The sequence below is a fragment of the Eptatretus burgeri genome, chromosome 12 (genome assembly GCF_056783735.1).
Source record: "Eptatretus burgeri isolate ZD-2024b chromosome 12, Ebu_testis_v1, whole genome shotgun sequence".
In the NCBI taxonomy this organism is placed as follows: domain Eukaryota; kingdom Metazoa; phylum Chordata; class Myxini; order Myxiniformes; family Myxinidae; genus Eptatretus; species Eptatretus burgeri.
Window position 1 is genome coordinate 35,821,907 of NC_140972.1, and position 12,718 is coordinate 35,834,624.

A 12,718-nucleotide genomic window follows, 5' to 3' on the forward strand; every position below is an offset into this window, starting at 1 on the left:
TTGTTGCGGTTATGTTGATTGCCATGGTTCAGACATCATTCCTCCATGCTATGGATGGTTTCCAGCTTGATGTGCCATCTGGGTGACACCACTGTCCTCTGTCGATGCTTAAGCTGTTGTTGACACTGTATTGGCTTGGTAAACTTGTGCTTATACGTTAGGTTGTGCTGGTTAAGCTGCTGCATTGGATTGTGACTGTAAGCAGAATAGCACAGAGTGTGGTGAACAAGCATCCGTATGTGTAGTAAACACAGTTGATCTAATTAATCGTTGGCTGTATCTCTTTAAGTAGAGAGCCCACAGGTAACTCGGTTACAGAAGGGAACACGTGCCATTCACAATATGTACACTTGCTTCACACGGAGACCAGACCAGGTGGGACAGTCCCAAACATAAACGATTTCTGTCCTGACATTCTTTGGTCTTTTTTGGTGTGTGGCATGGAGCTCCATCTTCCATGAACAGTGCAGTTTTTGACCATCTGACCAGTGGAGAAGACAGGGGGACGTCCATCCTCAAGGATAGAAATGTGTGGCATAGTGTTGATGTTGCCAACACACTCCACAAGTTCTGACCGACCAGTGCTCCAGATTGTTCCCCACACCATCACTGAAAAACCACCGTGTTTGACAGTTGGCTGCAAGTTGCAACTCTTGACTGGGAAGTCTCCAGACCCATACGCGTCCACTTTCAGAAAATTGAGCAAATTGGGACTCATCTGAAAAAAAAATTACAGTTTGCCAAAACTCCAAGGGTCTGTTGGCCATCTTGTCTGCCCACTTCTTTCTTCTTTGAATGTTGGCTGGTCAAAGAAGAGGTTTTCTTCTATCTGCTCTCCTGTAGTAGCCCAGTTGATGAAGGTATCGCACGGCAGTTCTTGAGCTAACTTGGACCTCCTCTGCAACATCTCCTGCCTTGCAACGGGGAGTTTTTTATTTCCAATGGACTGCTTGATAGCTCGAAGACACCTTTCTGAGGGCGCAGGGCAACCAGAACGGGAAGCTATGGATTTCATGCCTTCGCTGGTGAATTGCACAATCACTCGAGTGACCGTAGAAAGCTGAATGCCAAGGTTCCGAGCTGTCTGAGCTATCTGACGCTGGTTGATTCCACCTTCTGATTGGCCAACAATTCGTCCTCTTTGAAGATCAGAAAGTTTGTGTGCTCGTATATCCTATACTGTATAGGTCACTTGGGTTCATAAAACTGCCCCCCACCCCTCTCAAACCAAAAATGATTACAACACAGTACTGTACAGTGTCCTCAAATGTGATTGTTGACACCGTCTGTGAACTGTGACGTCGGCCTACCTCTTCGTCCCTGCTGCTCCTCCTCATGGAGTGAACGTTGCGTCGGATTCGGTTGGTGGCGTGGAGGATGTGTGCTCGATGTGGATGTGGAGCAGGCATTATGGGCCTGTTGGCCTTCTCGTGTGTAACATTTTCCTTGAATGCTTTGAACAAGGCCAGGATCGTGGCCATGGGGAATTGCCAAAGAGAAATTCCCTGCCGCTACGAATTCGCAGGAAACACGATCAGGGAAGGGCCATAACGGGAGCGCTCAAAGCATACGCTCACAATTATAAACCCGGAACAACCCCGTAATGGGTTCTCGGTTAAACTTGCTAGAAACAGAAAATAACGAGTTGAAAGGCTCATTATTTAACATTCCTCGGCCAATTAAAATCACGTACAAAGCAACCACGAGCTCATTTTACATGTACCCTTTATTTGGCCCTCTTTGAAATTTTAATGATCACGTGGTATAAAAAGGTGCACAACCAACATCAAACCAAAGTTGAAACACCCGGAAACAATTCTTTTAAAAATCCTTTCCTCCCATCATCAGACAACACCTTCCTGGAGCAGCCACTGTACGGGATGTGATTCGTGCGACACTGCTTTTCTGAGTTGTGGGTCACACGGAGCGCCACGTGCTTTGAGATGCTGGAGCAGAGGCAGCGGGAGATTCGTGTGCGTAACGTGGCCGGCGGGCGTCTCGTGCGCGAGCATTACTTGCGCGAGGCCGTGCCGTGCCACAGCGCACTTTGCACACGCTGTACGAAAGGTAATGCATTTCCATCTCAACAATGCTTTGAAACCAGCAAGAGGTGAATGGGAATTGAATGGAAAAACAGCACAGTAAATGTGGCGTATGCTGCACTACATTTGTACAATTGTCTTCTCGATGAATGAATCAGCGGGTGCAGGCAGTGGTGAAGCTGCAGCAACAGATATTGGTAGCAATGAGATCTGAGAGATAGTTTTTGTTGGTGATAAGACTTGATTAAATGTGTGCATTCTTCATTCTGCAGGAAGCATCGCGGACATAATTCTGTGCAGTTTTAGAGGAGCAGGAGTTAGGGACGTTGAAGGAAGGGTAAATGACATCATATCGGGTCATGGTAAGAAGAAGTTGGTTGTGGTAAAACTAGGGGCAAATGATATTGGGGAAAGTTTACTCTGAGGTTTTGAAAAATAGATACGGGATATTGAGTAAGTGGCGAAAAGCAAAGGGTTGTGAGGTACTGTTTTCTGGGATTCTCCCAAGATTAGGAAATGATATGGAAATTTTGACCATAATCACTCAAACTCCCACATTCTCTTCAATGCTACTCTTCCTTCCGTCCATCCATCCATTGGGACCATACTCTATGCAGAGCGTTGGTGCTGTTTAAGCAGTCTCCTTGGCTATTGGGCGCAATCCTGGACGGGTCACCACTCCGACACAGGATACCAGCAAGCTGGCACTCATTTTGCCGACCTCGGAATGATGACAGGCAGAGTCAACCCCACCTGGTATTACTTCAACAGCCGAGGAGGATCCCAAGCCCACCACCCTAACCATTAATCCAACACCAAGCATACTCTTCCTTCCAGGTCTTCAAAACAGCTGTTCACCACCATCTCTTATCTTCCCCCATCTAAAACCACGATCTTTTCTACCCCCATTAATCCACCCCAAACCCACCTCCTTCAAATCCCCCCCTTTCCTTCTTGAAAGTCCCTATAATATAAATCTTGTTTAACATGTGGACTCCACCCCATCCCTCTCCCTTCCATAGATCTCATGTCTCTGTTCCCCACAGTTTTGTTCTTCCCTCTCCCACCATTCTTGTTTCCTGCTTCCCTTGTTGTATGTTCTGTGTGTTAGTTCTTATACGAGCTTCGACATTATCAGAGTGGTGCTGAGGTGAGGTGTCGTCCACCAGACGGCGGTCTCCTTGGGTTAACCTGAGGCGGTCCCTTCGGGTGGGTGCCTGGAATGTCCTTTCCCTAAGAGAGGATGATCACCTGTCTCTGTTATCATCTGAGCTCAAGCGTTTGGACATCGGTATTGCAGCTCTCTCTGAGGTTCGGAGACCAGATTGCGGCGAGATAATGGTGGGTGGTTACACCTACTATTGGTCTGGTCGCTCTGATGGTTACCATGCTCAAGGAGTTGCTGTAGCTGTCTGTGTCCAAGAAGCTGACCCAATGATAATGGAGGTAACACCGGTCAACGAGCGTATTATGAGACTAAGGATTCGTCACTCCTTAGGTGTCATTTCCCTGGTCTCTGTCTATGCTCCGACTGAGGCGAGTGACCTCACCGTGAAGGACACATTCTACGCCACGCTCGAGTCTGTGGTTGATCAGTGCCCCAGACGAGATACACTTCTAGTCTTGGGGGATTTCAATGCATCGACTGAAACTGATAGGGATGGTTATGAGACGTGTGTTGGTCCCCATGGGTCAGGAACTATGAATCAGAATAGCACTAAGTTCCTTGACTTTGCAAGAAGTCATGGACTTAGGGTGGCCGGTTCATGGTTTCAGCGCCCACAAGCTCATCGCTAGACTTGCTATTCCAACGCTGGCGGTGTGGCAAAGGAGCTTGACCATGTCTTCGTTGACGGTCGTTGGAGGATGATCCAGAACTGCAGGGTCTACCAGAGCGCTCAGTTCCTCAATACTGACCACCGGCTTGTTGTAGCAACTCCAAAGCTGCACCTGAAATCCTGGAGAATGGTACCATCCCAGCCTAGGCTGGATGTTGGCAAGCTCAAGGATGAGAGAGTAGCTGAGGAGTTTGCGAACAGGCTGAGTGGACATTTGGGGTGTCTGGGCGCTTTGGGGGGTCCTGAAGAGTTGTGGAGCGCCTTCAAGACCACCGTCCTTGATGTTGCCGGTGGATGTCTTGGAACTCACCGCAGGGCAAAGAAGAATCTTGTCTCTCAAGGGACACTGGATACCATTGACCAGAGTCACAGGGCCAGGCTGAATGGCAGAGCTGAACTGTTCAGGGAGCTGAGGCGTAAAACTGAACGTGCACTGAGGGTGGACAAGGAGGCCTATGTGCGAGGAATCTGTGAGGGGTTAGAGCATCACCTGTGGACAGGTGATTCTCGTCCCGCTTTCAGGGGAATTCGCACAATGCGTTCATCCACGCCCATCCCTTGGAGCACTGCAGTTAGAGCAGAGAGTGGTTGGCTCTTAACAGAGGAGTCTGAAGTGAAGGCCCGCTGGGCCTGTTACTTTGAGCGGTGTACCAGGCTGATCCACCAGCTGTCGAGTTGGACGTCAATGGTGTTACAATCCCTGTTGCTGACCCTCCAATCAATTGTGGTCCACCTTCGCTTGTGGAAACACGGGCTGCGGTGAACCGGTTGAAACGGGGTAAAGCTCCAGGGATCTGTGGCAACCATGCTGAACTTCTCAACGCTGGTGGAAATGCTGCACTCGTGTCGTTGTATGCAGTTTTGTGCTCTGCCTGGAACACAGGCATCATCCCAACTGACTGGAAGAGGGGCCTTGTTCTCCCTCTCTGGAAAGGGAAGGGTGATCGCCAAGACTGCAACAACTACCGAGGGGTGACGCTGCTCTCAGTGCCGGGCAAGGTCTTTGCTCGGATAATTCTTGATAGGGTTCGCCACCATCTGCTTGAGCACCAGCGTCCAGAGCAGTCAGGCTTTACACCAAAGAGGTTAATGATTGACCGTATCCTTGCTCTTCGTGTCCTCACCGAACGCAGACGAGAGCTTCGGCAGAGGCTGCTTGCAGCCTATGTTGATCTCTGTAAAGCGTTCGATTCAGTGAATCGGGATGCCCTCTGGAGGATTCTTGGTCTTCGTGGGGTGCCACCAAAACTGATCGATCTGATGTCTGAACTACATTCTGGTGCTGAGAGTGCTGTGAGATGTGGTGTTACCATCTCTGACTTATTTCCAGTTGTTACTGGAGTTCGTCAGGGATGTGTACTGGCCCCCACACTTTTCAGCACTTGTATGGACTGGATTTTTAGGGAGGATGTCGGAAAGATCAAGCTGCGGTGCATCGTTTGGGAATGTCAAGATCTCGGGCCTTGATTTCGCAGATGATGCAGTCATCTTTGCGGAGACTTTAGATATCCTTTTGGGGGCCCTCGAGGTGCTGAATGAGGAGTCAGAGCCGCTGGGATTACGGGTTTCTTGGGTCAAAACTAAGTTCCAGGCTTTCAATGACATATTGGATGCTGCTGTCCTTTCTGTGCCTGTTTGTGGTGAGGATGTTGAGGTCGTGGAGAGATTCACTTACCTTGGCAGTGATATTCATGTCTCTGCTGGCTGTGAGTCAGAGGTCAATAGACGTCTGGGTCGGGCCTGGGGAGTCATGGATTCACTGGATCATGGGGTGTAGCGCTGCCGGTACCTGTGCGGGAGGACGAAAGTCCGAGTCTTTAGGTCCTTGGTGCTTCCAGTCTTGCTCTATGGATGCGAGACTTGGACTCTGACCAAGGATCTGAGACGGAGACTTAATTCCTTTCATACCAGGTCTCCGGAGAATCCTTGGCTATCGCTGGTCAGATTTTGTGTCCAACCAGCGGTTGCTGAAAGAGACTCGGATGAGATTTGTTACCTGCATGGTCCGTGAGCGTCAGTTGCGGCTGTATGGACATGTGGCTCGTATCCCTGACGCTGATCCTGCTCACCAGATTCTCTCAGTGAGGGAGCCTCGTGAGTGGAGGAGGCCAATGGGCTGACCACGTGCCTCGTGGTTGCAGCAGGTTGACCAGCATCTCAAGGAGATGGGGATGGGCCTGGCATCTGCCTGGTGGAAGGCCAGACGGAGGCCCCTGGAGTACCGCGGAAAGTGGACGCAGCGACGCGCTGTTCTGGCACATGCTCCCATACCTTACCTGACCTGACATTTTCGACAAAAAAATAACTGTGATATTGTCGTCACCAAAAATATTGGCAGCCTTGCACTTTTTTCAAATAATTCACAATTTTCTCAAAAAATAAGTTGAAATTGACAACAGTATTTGGTCTCCACAATTCTTTATTTCACTGTTAACATTACAGAACTTTTGTTTTTGATTCAGAACTTAATATATCCTTTTAAATCAGTAAGTAAAAAGAAATGGCATTGACAAAATTATTGACACCCTCAACTTAGTATTTGGTAGCACGGCTTTTGGACAAAATAACTGCAGTCATGCGCTTCCTATAGACATGAATGAGCTTCCTACACCTCTCTACTGACAGTTTGTCCCACTGTTCTTGTGCAAACTGTTCCAGTTCTCCCAGATTTGAAGGGTCCCTTCTCCCAACTGCTGTTTTCAGATCTCCCCACAGGTGTTCAATGGGATTTACATCTGGACTCATTGCTGGCAACTTCAGAACAGTCCAGCGTTTTGTCTCGAACCATTCCTGGGTACTTTTTGAAGTGTGTTTGGGGTCATTGGCTTGCTGCAAGGCCTATGACCTTCGACAGAGATCCAGCTTTCTGACACTGGGTTGAACATTGCGCTCCAAAATGCCTTGGCAATCTGACCTCATGATACCATGCACACATTCAAGGCACTCAGTGCCAGAGGCAGTACAGCAACCCCAAAACATCACTGAAACTCCTCCATGTTTGACTGTAGGGAAGGTGTTCTTTTCTTTGAAGGATTCATTTTGTTTTCTGTAAACAGAGATGATGTGCTTCACCAAAAAGCTCTAATTTGGTCTCATCTCCCAACAGGACATTCTCCCAGAAGGATTTTGGCTTGTTCAGGTGCGTTTTGGCAAACTCCAGTCGGGCTTTCTTATGTCTCTGTCTCTCTGTCTCTCTGTCTCTCTGTCTCTCTGTCTCTCTGTCTCTCTGTCTCTCTGTCTCTCTGTCTCTCTGTCTCTCTGTCTCTCTGTCTCTCTGTCTCTCTGTCTCTCTGTCTCTCTGTCTCTCTGTCTCTCTGTCTCTCTGTCTCTCTGTCTCTCTGTCTCTCTGTCTCTCTGTCTCTCTGTCTCTCTGTCTCTCTGTCTCTCTCTCTCTCTCTCTCTTACTCTCAGCAGGGTCTCCTACTAGCTCTCCTACCAGAGAATCCCCTTTCATTGAGTTGGTGACGGATGGTGCGAGTTGAATCGTACCTCGTGTCTGAAGGTCAGCTTGAATCTGTTTGGCAGTTGATCGAGGTGCTTTCTCCACCATTCAAACAATTTTTCGCAACAATCTTCGATCAAGTTTTCTCTTGCGGCCATGTCCAGGCAGGTTGGCTACAGTGCCATGGCCCTTAAACTTCCTGATAACATTGCGTACGGTGGACACAGGAACATCAAGCTCTCTGGAGATGGACTTGTAGCCTTGAGATTGTCCATGCTTGGCTACAATCTTGTGTCTAACCTCCTCAGACAATTCTCTGGTTTTCTTTCTTTTCTTCATGCTCTTTGCAATACACACAGTGACTCAAAACAGCAGAATGACTCCTTTTATCGATTCAAACTGGTTGAATGAGTGATTTTTATATTACAGGCACCTGCAACTCACCACAGGTGAGTTCATTTCCAAAGTAAAGGAGAATCACCTGCTTGAAATCTAATTATTTCTAACAACTTCTAAAAGGTACCAATAATATTGTCAGGGCCATTTTCGGACTTTTGTGTGGAATATGCAAAGATTTAGTGATTTTTTTTTTTTTTACAGCTTTTTTGTTTTGTTCCACTGTAGTCTGGCAGCCAAATGGGATTTTAGGGGTATACCTGGAAGTGGAGTATATACAATGTTTTTTGATTGATTTGGGTCACTGAGACCATGAATATTAACAATCCGCTTGATGACACCCTGTCACCGTTGGGCATTTTTTCTAATTTGCATAAAACCAAGATTCCCGCCAGTGTTCTATTGAATATACTATAATTAAGATATCTCGGCTTCTAGAAGGGATTTTAAAACAATCTAAAATGTTTTAACGGAGCTTTAAGACATTAGGAATTCAATGGAATAACTTTTATTATGATTTGACAACTCCTTCATTTGCATAAATCCAAGATTGCCGCCGTCAAACCTCTCGGGAGACCGGTTTGATGTCACCACATTCTGGATACAATTTTGGATACATTTTAAATGATTTGTTTTAGTGTTTTGAAAAAATAAAGGTCCCATATAATACATCTTATATTACAATTTAAATATATTAGCTTCATTTACATATTCCAATATGGCCGTTGTCAATCTGTTAACATTTTGCTGTACTTTTGAATGACATGCTTTATTGATCTAAATGGTGACAATATCATTGAACACCTTCAATATAATATTAGTGGTTTGTCATTGACGTATATGTTAGATATATTTAAACTGACAGACACCAGGTCATAAAGTAAAGTAATTTCAGATATCCATTATATAGAATAAAGTGACAAAGTCATAATGTTCTAGTTGTGTCTATGCTGAGCAAGCCATGGCACATAAAGAAATCGTTCACATTTCTTCTTCTTTAACTACTGCAATATTAGAGTTTATAGTACATGACATTGTACACAGTTATCAACATGATGTTCCTCTCATTTGTCTGTGTTGACATTAATACCTTTATGTCTAATTGTCATCGTCATCATCTGCATCAGAGGCTGCATCACATTTAGTCAGTTCGTTATGACAGTCCTCAGCATGACATCCACAAAATACAGTGCACGGTAGTTTACCGCTCACACATCCACATCTTCCTGATTTGCAAGGTCTTTCACTTTCACAAGAGCAGCGAATCAGTTTCAGAATCTCTTGTGGAGCAAGGGACACGTCTTCCTGTATCGATTTAGGAAACATAGTCTTGAAACTGACGTCACGAACGTATCCATGTTCTGTTGGATCTACCGAGGGAGGGTCTAGATCCAAAGCATGTTTCCACACAGCTGCCTGCAGGTGTGCCGTTTTAACATTTTCTAGAAATGCTTCTGTTGTGTGAGGTAGAGACTTCAGCTTTGGTATGGCTGTGGTGCCCTTTCCAACCTTTGTGGCCCATGACTTCTTCCTTGCCTCAGACATACTGCTACAGTCCTTGTGTCCATAGCATGCGGCCACTAACTTGGATGCCTGTCTTGTTATATCTGGTAACAATGCATGAATGTCACCCAAAAGTGACAAGGAGTAGCCTTCTCGCAGTACTTTCAGTACCGTGACTTTACCATTACCGAAATAGCATGCACATGTATCACAACCCGATAGGGCGTGCATAGACAACAGTCCATCTACTATGCTCTGCTGTTGTTTAACAGTAGCTTGTATGTCAATAACGGTTCTACCATGAATCGGCGATTCCATGATCATGTGACTGGTTAACTGTCGCTCAAAGTAGTGGTGAAGCAGAAGGATGAAGAAGTCGGTGTCATCTGCAATCACTAACACGCCTACTTGGCATTCAGTCGCAACTGTTACTGCTTGTTGAACAATGATGCAGTCTGCCTTTTCGTGAGATGTAGACATGTCTTCCTGGTGGATCACCACTCCCCCATAACTTATTTCAACAGGTGTGTTATTACTGCTGGTGATGACAAGTTTGTGGCTCATTGTGTTGTCTCGATGGAAGGTAGTGTCTCTGGTCAGTTCTTCACAGATAATTTCCATCAGCTGTGATTTATTTTCTGACACTGTCAGGACAACTTTTTGTGGGGGTAGAGGTGTATATTGAGCCAGTCAATGTACTCTGCTTGATTCTGTTGTTCTATTGCATCTGGTCGTACTCTTGCTACTGAAATCCTGGTACCTGTCGAACACGAGATAGACATCGCTAGAAGTAAGTTTATGTTGGATGTACTGTTTGAAGTTCACAACAAAGTCGCGGACTGTCCCATTCACATCCAGCAGCCAACTAGCTTAACCTGGAAGTGGAGTACATACAATTTTTTTTGGTTGATTTAGGTCACTGAGCCCAAAATAATAATTAGATAACGTGGTGACATGAAACCGGTCTCCCGAGAGGTTTGACGGCGGCCATCTTGGATTTATGCAAATGAAGGAGTTGTCAAATCATAATAAAAGTTATTCCATTGGGTTCCTAATGTCTTAAAGCCCCGTTAAAACATTTTAGATTGTTTTAAAATCCCTTCTAGAAGCCGAGATATCTTAATTATAGTATATTCAATAGAACACTGGCGGGAATCTTGGTTTTATGCAAATTAGAAAAATGCCCAAAGGTGACAGGGTGTCATCAAGTGGATTCTTATTATTTATGGACTCAGTGACCCAAATCAACCCAAAAACATTGTATATACTCCACTTCCAGGTTAAGCTAGTTGGCTGCTGGACTACTGCAAACTAAAAATAAATACATATGTGGATACGAAAAGATTCTTTAATTTCAACAATTTTTTGGAAGAAATGGTACATTATTTGAAAAAAGTTCTAGGGTGCCAATATTTTTGGCCATGACAGTCGATGTCAACCAATAGCTAGAAGAATGGTGTAGGGCGGAAGGTTTTACAATCTTGAAGCAGTGGGAATCATTTCATTGACAAAGGGAGTGTTTCCAGAATGTTGGTCACATCTATACTGGGGGGGGGGGGTGGGGTGGGGGGGGGAAGGGGGGAGAGACAGAGACACAGAGACATAGACATAGACAGACACACAGACAGAGACACACACAGAGAGACACACAGACCTCCATAACTCCAAAACCATGACACCTCGCAGCTTGAAACTTTGCAGGCATATAAAGAAAACTCCAAGGAAGTACATGACTGAAAATTGGGTGTTTGGATTAATTAAAATACCCCTTTTGAAGATAATTAACGGCCTTATTTAATTATATGCTTTATCAGGTGTATCCTCGGTCACCACTCTCTGTGGGGTCTAAAGGCATATCCTGGGTAACCTCGCTGGGGTCTGAAGCCACCATGTTTTTTGGCCTGCTCAACCATTCCTTGACTTGGAACAGGCCACAACGATTTCTTAATGATAGTTTTTTTTTTCCACTTTCATCACTCAAATTATCGAATGTCTGTTCATCAGAGCTATGAATCGCTATATACATCGCTTTTATAAGTGCTGTAGTTATCAACTTAGGAGTTTGGAGCTATTTCATGCATTATATTATATGATTTTCCATGATCCACTCACACTGACGACTTAAAGTATATCATTGAAATAGTATTTCGGTTTTGAGGATCGGATATTGTCTGGAATCAATAAGTGTCGAAATCTGGAGTGAAATCTCATAATTTAAAGAAATAACGAGTCTTATAACTCAGCCTATATACCTATTTACTATAAGCAAGCAAGGCTATGGTCCTTCCTCCATATATACACAAGAAAATGTGAAATTTCTGAAGCATTAAACTTATATTTTTCTACTGTTTGGAGAATTATATTGAGTGAACAAAAAATTTAGGAACGTGCCAAAATTAACCAGCTTCATTGAGCTATACGATTTAATGCATTCACTGCGAGATCTCGTGCCCTGTCCCCCAGAGGGACTGCCTATCCATAGCATCTGTGTCTATATTTTCGGAGGTTTTACGGGGTGCTCTTCAGGGAATCAAAGCAAATCTTGTGAAAAACGAATGTTTTAAAATAAAGTTATAACGTTTGCGCGGACCCCGAACCAATGTACCATATGATGCATGCACAGACAAGCAGGCAATGTGGCAGATTATCTGCAACGTTTATTTCACGGGCGATTAAACTTTGCGATGGCTCCAGAATTGTTCTGCATTAAACAGCAATTCTTTTGTGGATAAAGTCATTATTTGAATGAATTTGTTTAATTTCTTTAAATGCTGCGGGCATATTGAAGACTGGCTTTAAAGTTAAAGGGATCCTATATGGTATGCAGCCACAGCCTGCCAGCCATTCCTTATCAATCATTTAATTGGAGCGCTTACTTGAGTACTTAAGCCACTTGCCGAGAACCTAACAGTCGAAAGCGGTACAGTTCGTATCCAGATCGGGATGTACAGTCGACAGTTGCTACAAGGTAGAGGTAGATGATTTACAAAGGTTATATGGTTTCTCTTTATAAGTTTGAAAAAAATATGTGTGATAACACCCGATTTCTGAACCGTTTGCCGTATTAATGTGTTTTCTAAATTGCAGAGCCAAATATATTTCCACCCATCACATGACGATTGGCAGCTGTATATAAAATTAATGTTTATGCACATCTTCCTGAAACATTCCGAATGCAACGTTGTTTTTATAATTTGTTTATTGAAATTCCCCCAAAACAAGGTGAAAACAACTCAAAGTTTTTGGGTTGTATACAGTACGTACTGCAGTCCGTAATCACACTGACTCCAATCTGCCGATTCCTGAAGAATTGCTGATATCGGCCAAGCAGTGTGTGTGTGTGTGTGTGTGTGTGTGTGTGTGTGTGTGTGTGTGTGTGTGTGTGTGTGTGTGTGTGTGTGTGTGTGTGTGTGTGTGTGTGTGTGTGCGCGTGCATGTTGCGTGTTGCACAAAGCATAACATTTTCTCTCTGATAACTCCCTTCCCCCCACCTCTCT

General features: G+C 45.0%; 2 protein-coding genes across 3 annotated transcripts in view; one reads left to right on the forward strand and one right to left on the reverse strand.

Annotated features, from left to right (window-relative positions):
• The window catches only part of ZNF532 (zinc finger protein 532), a 98,380-nt gene extending 96,801 nt beyond the window's left edge, over positions 1-1,579 (reverse strand). Inside the window, exon 1 of the mRNA XM_085850136.1 lies at positions 1,311-1,579. The gene's annotated coding sequence lies outside the window, so the exon portion shown is untranslated. The remainder of the gene's footprint in view (positions 1-1,310) is intronic.
• A 221-nt stretch (positions 1,580-1,800) lies between these two features.
• DIS3L (DIS3 like exosome 3'-5' exoribonuclease) overlaps positions 1,801-12,718 on the forward strand; it is a 102,449-nt gene continuing 91,531 nt past the window's right edge. For both annotated transcript variants that reach the window (XM_085850139.1, XM_085850140.1), the window contains exon 1: positions 1,801-2,067. In XM_085850139.1, the coding sequence (XP_085706265.1) occupies positions 1,944-2,067 (124 nt within the window). In that variant the 5' untranslated portion in view covers positions 1,801-1,943. The remainder of the gene's footprint in view (positions 2,068-12,718) is intronic.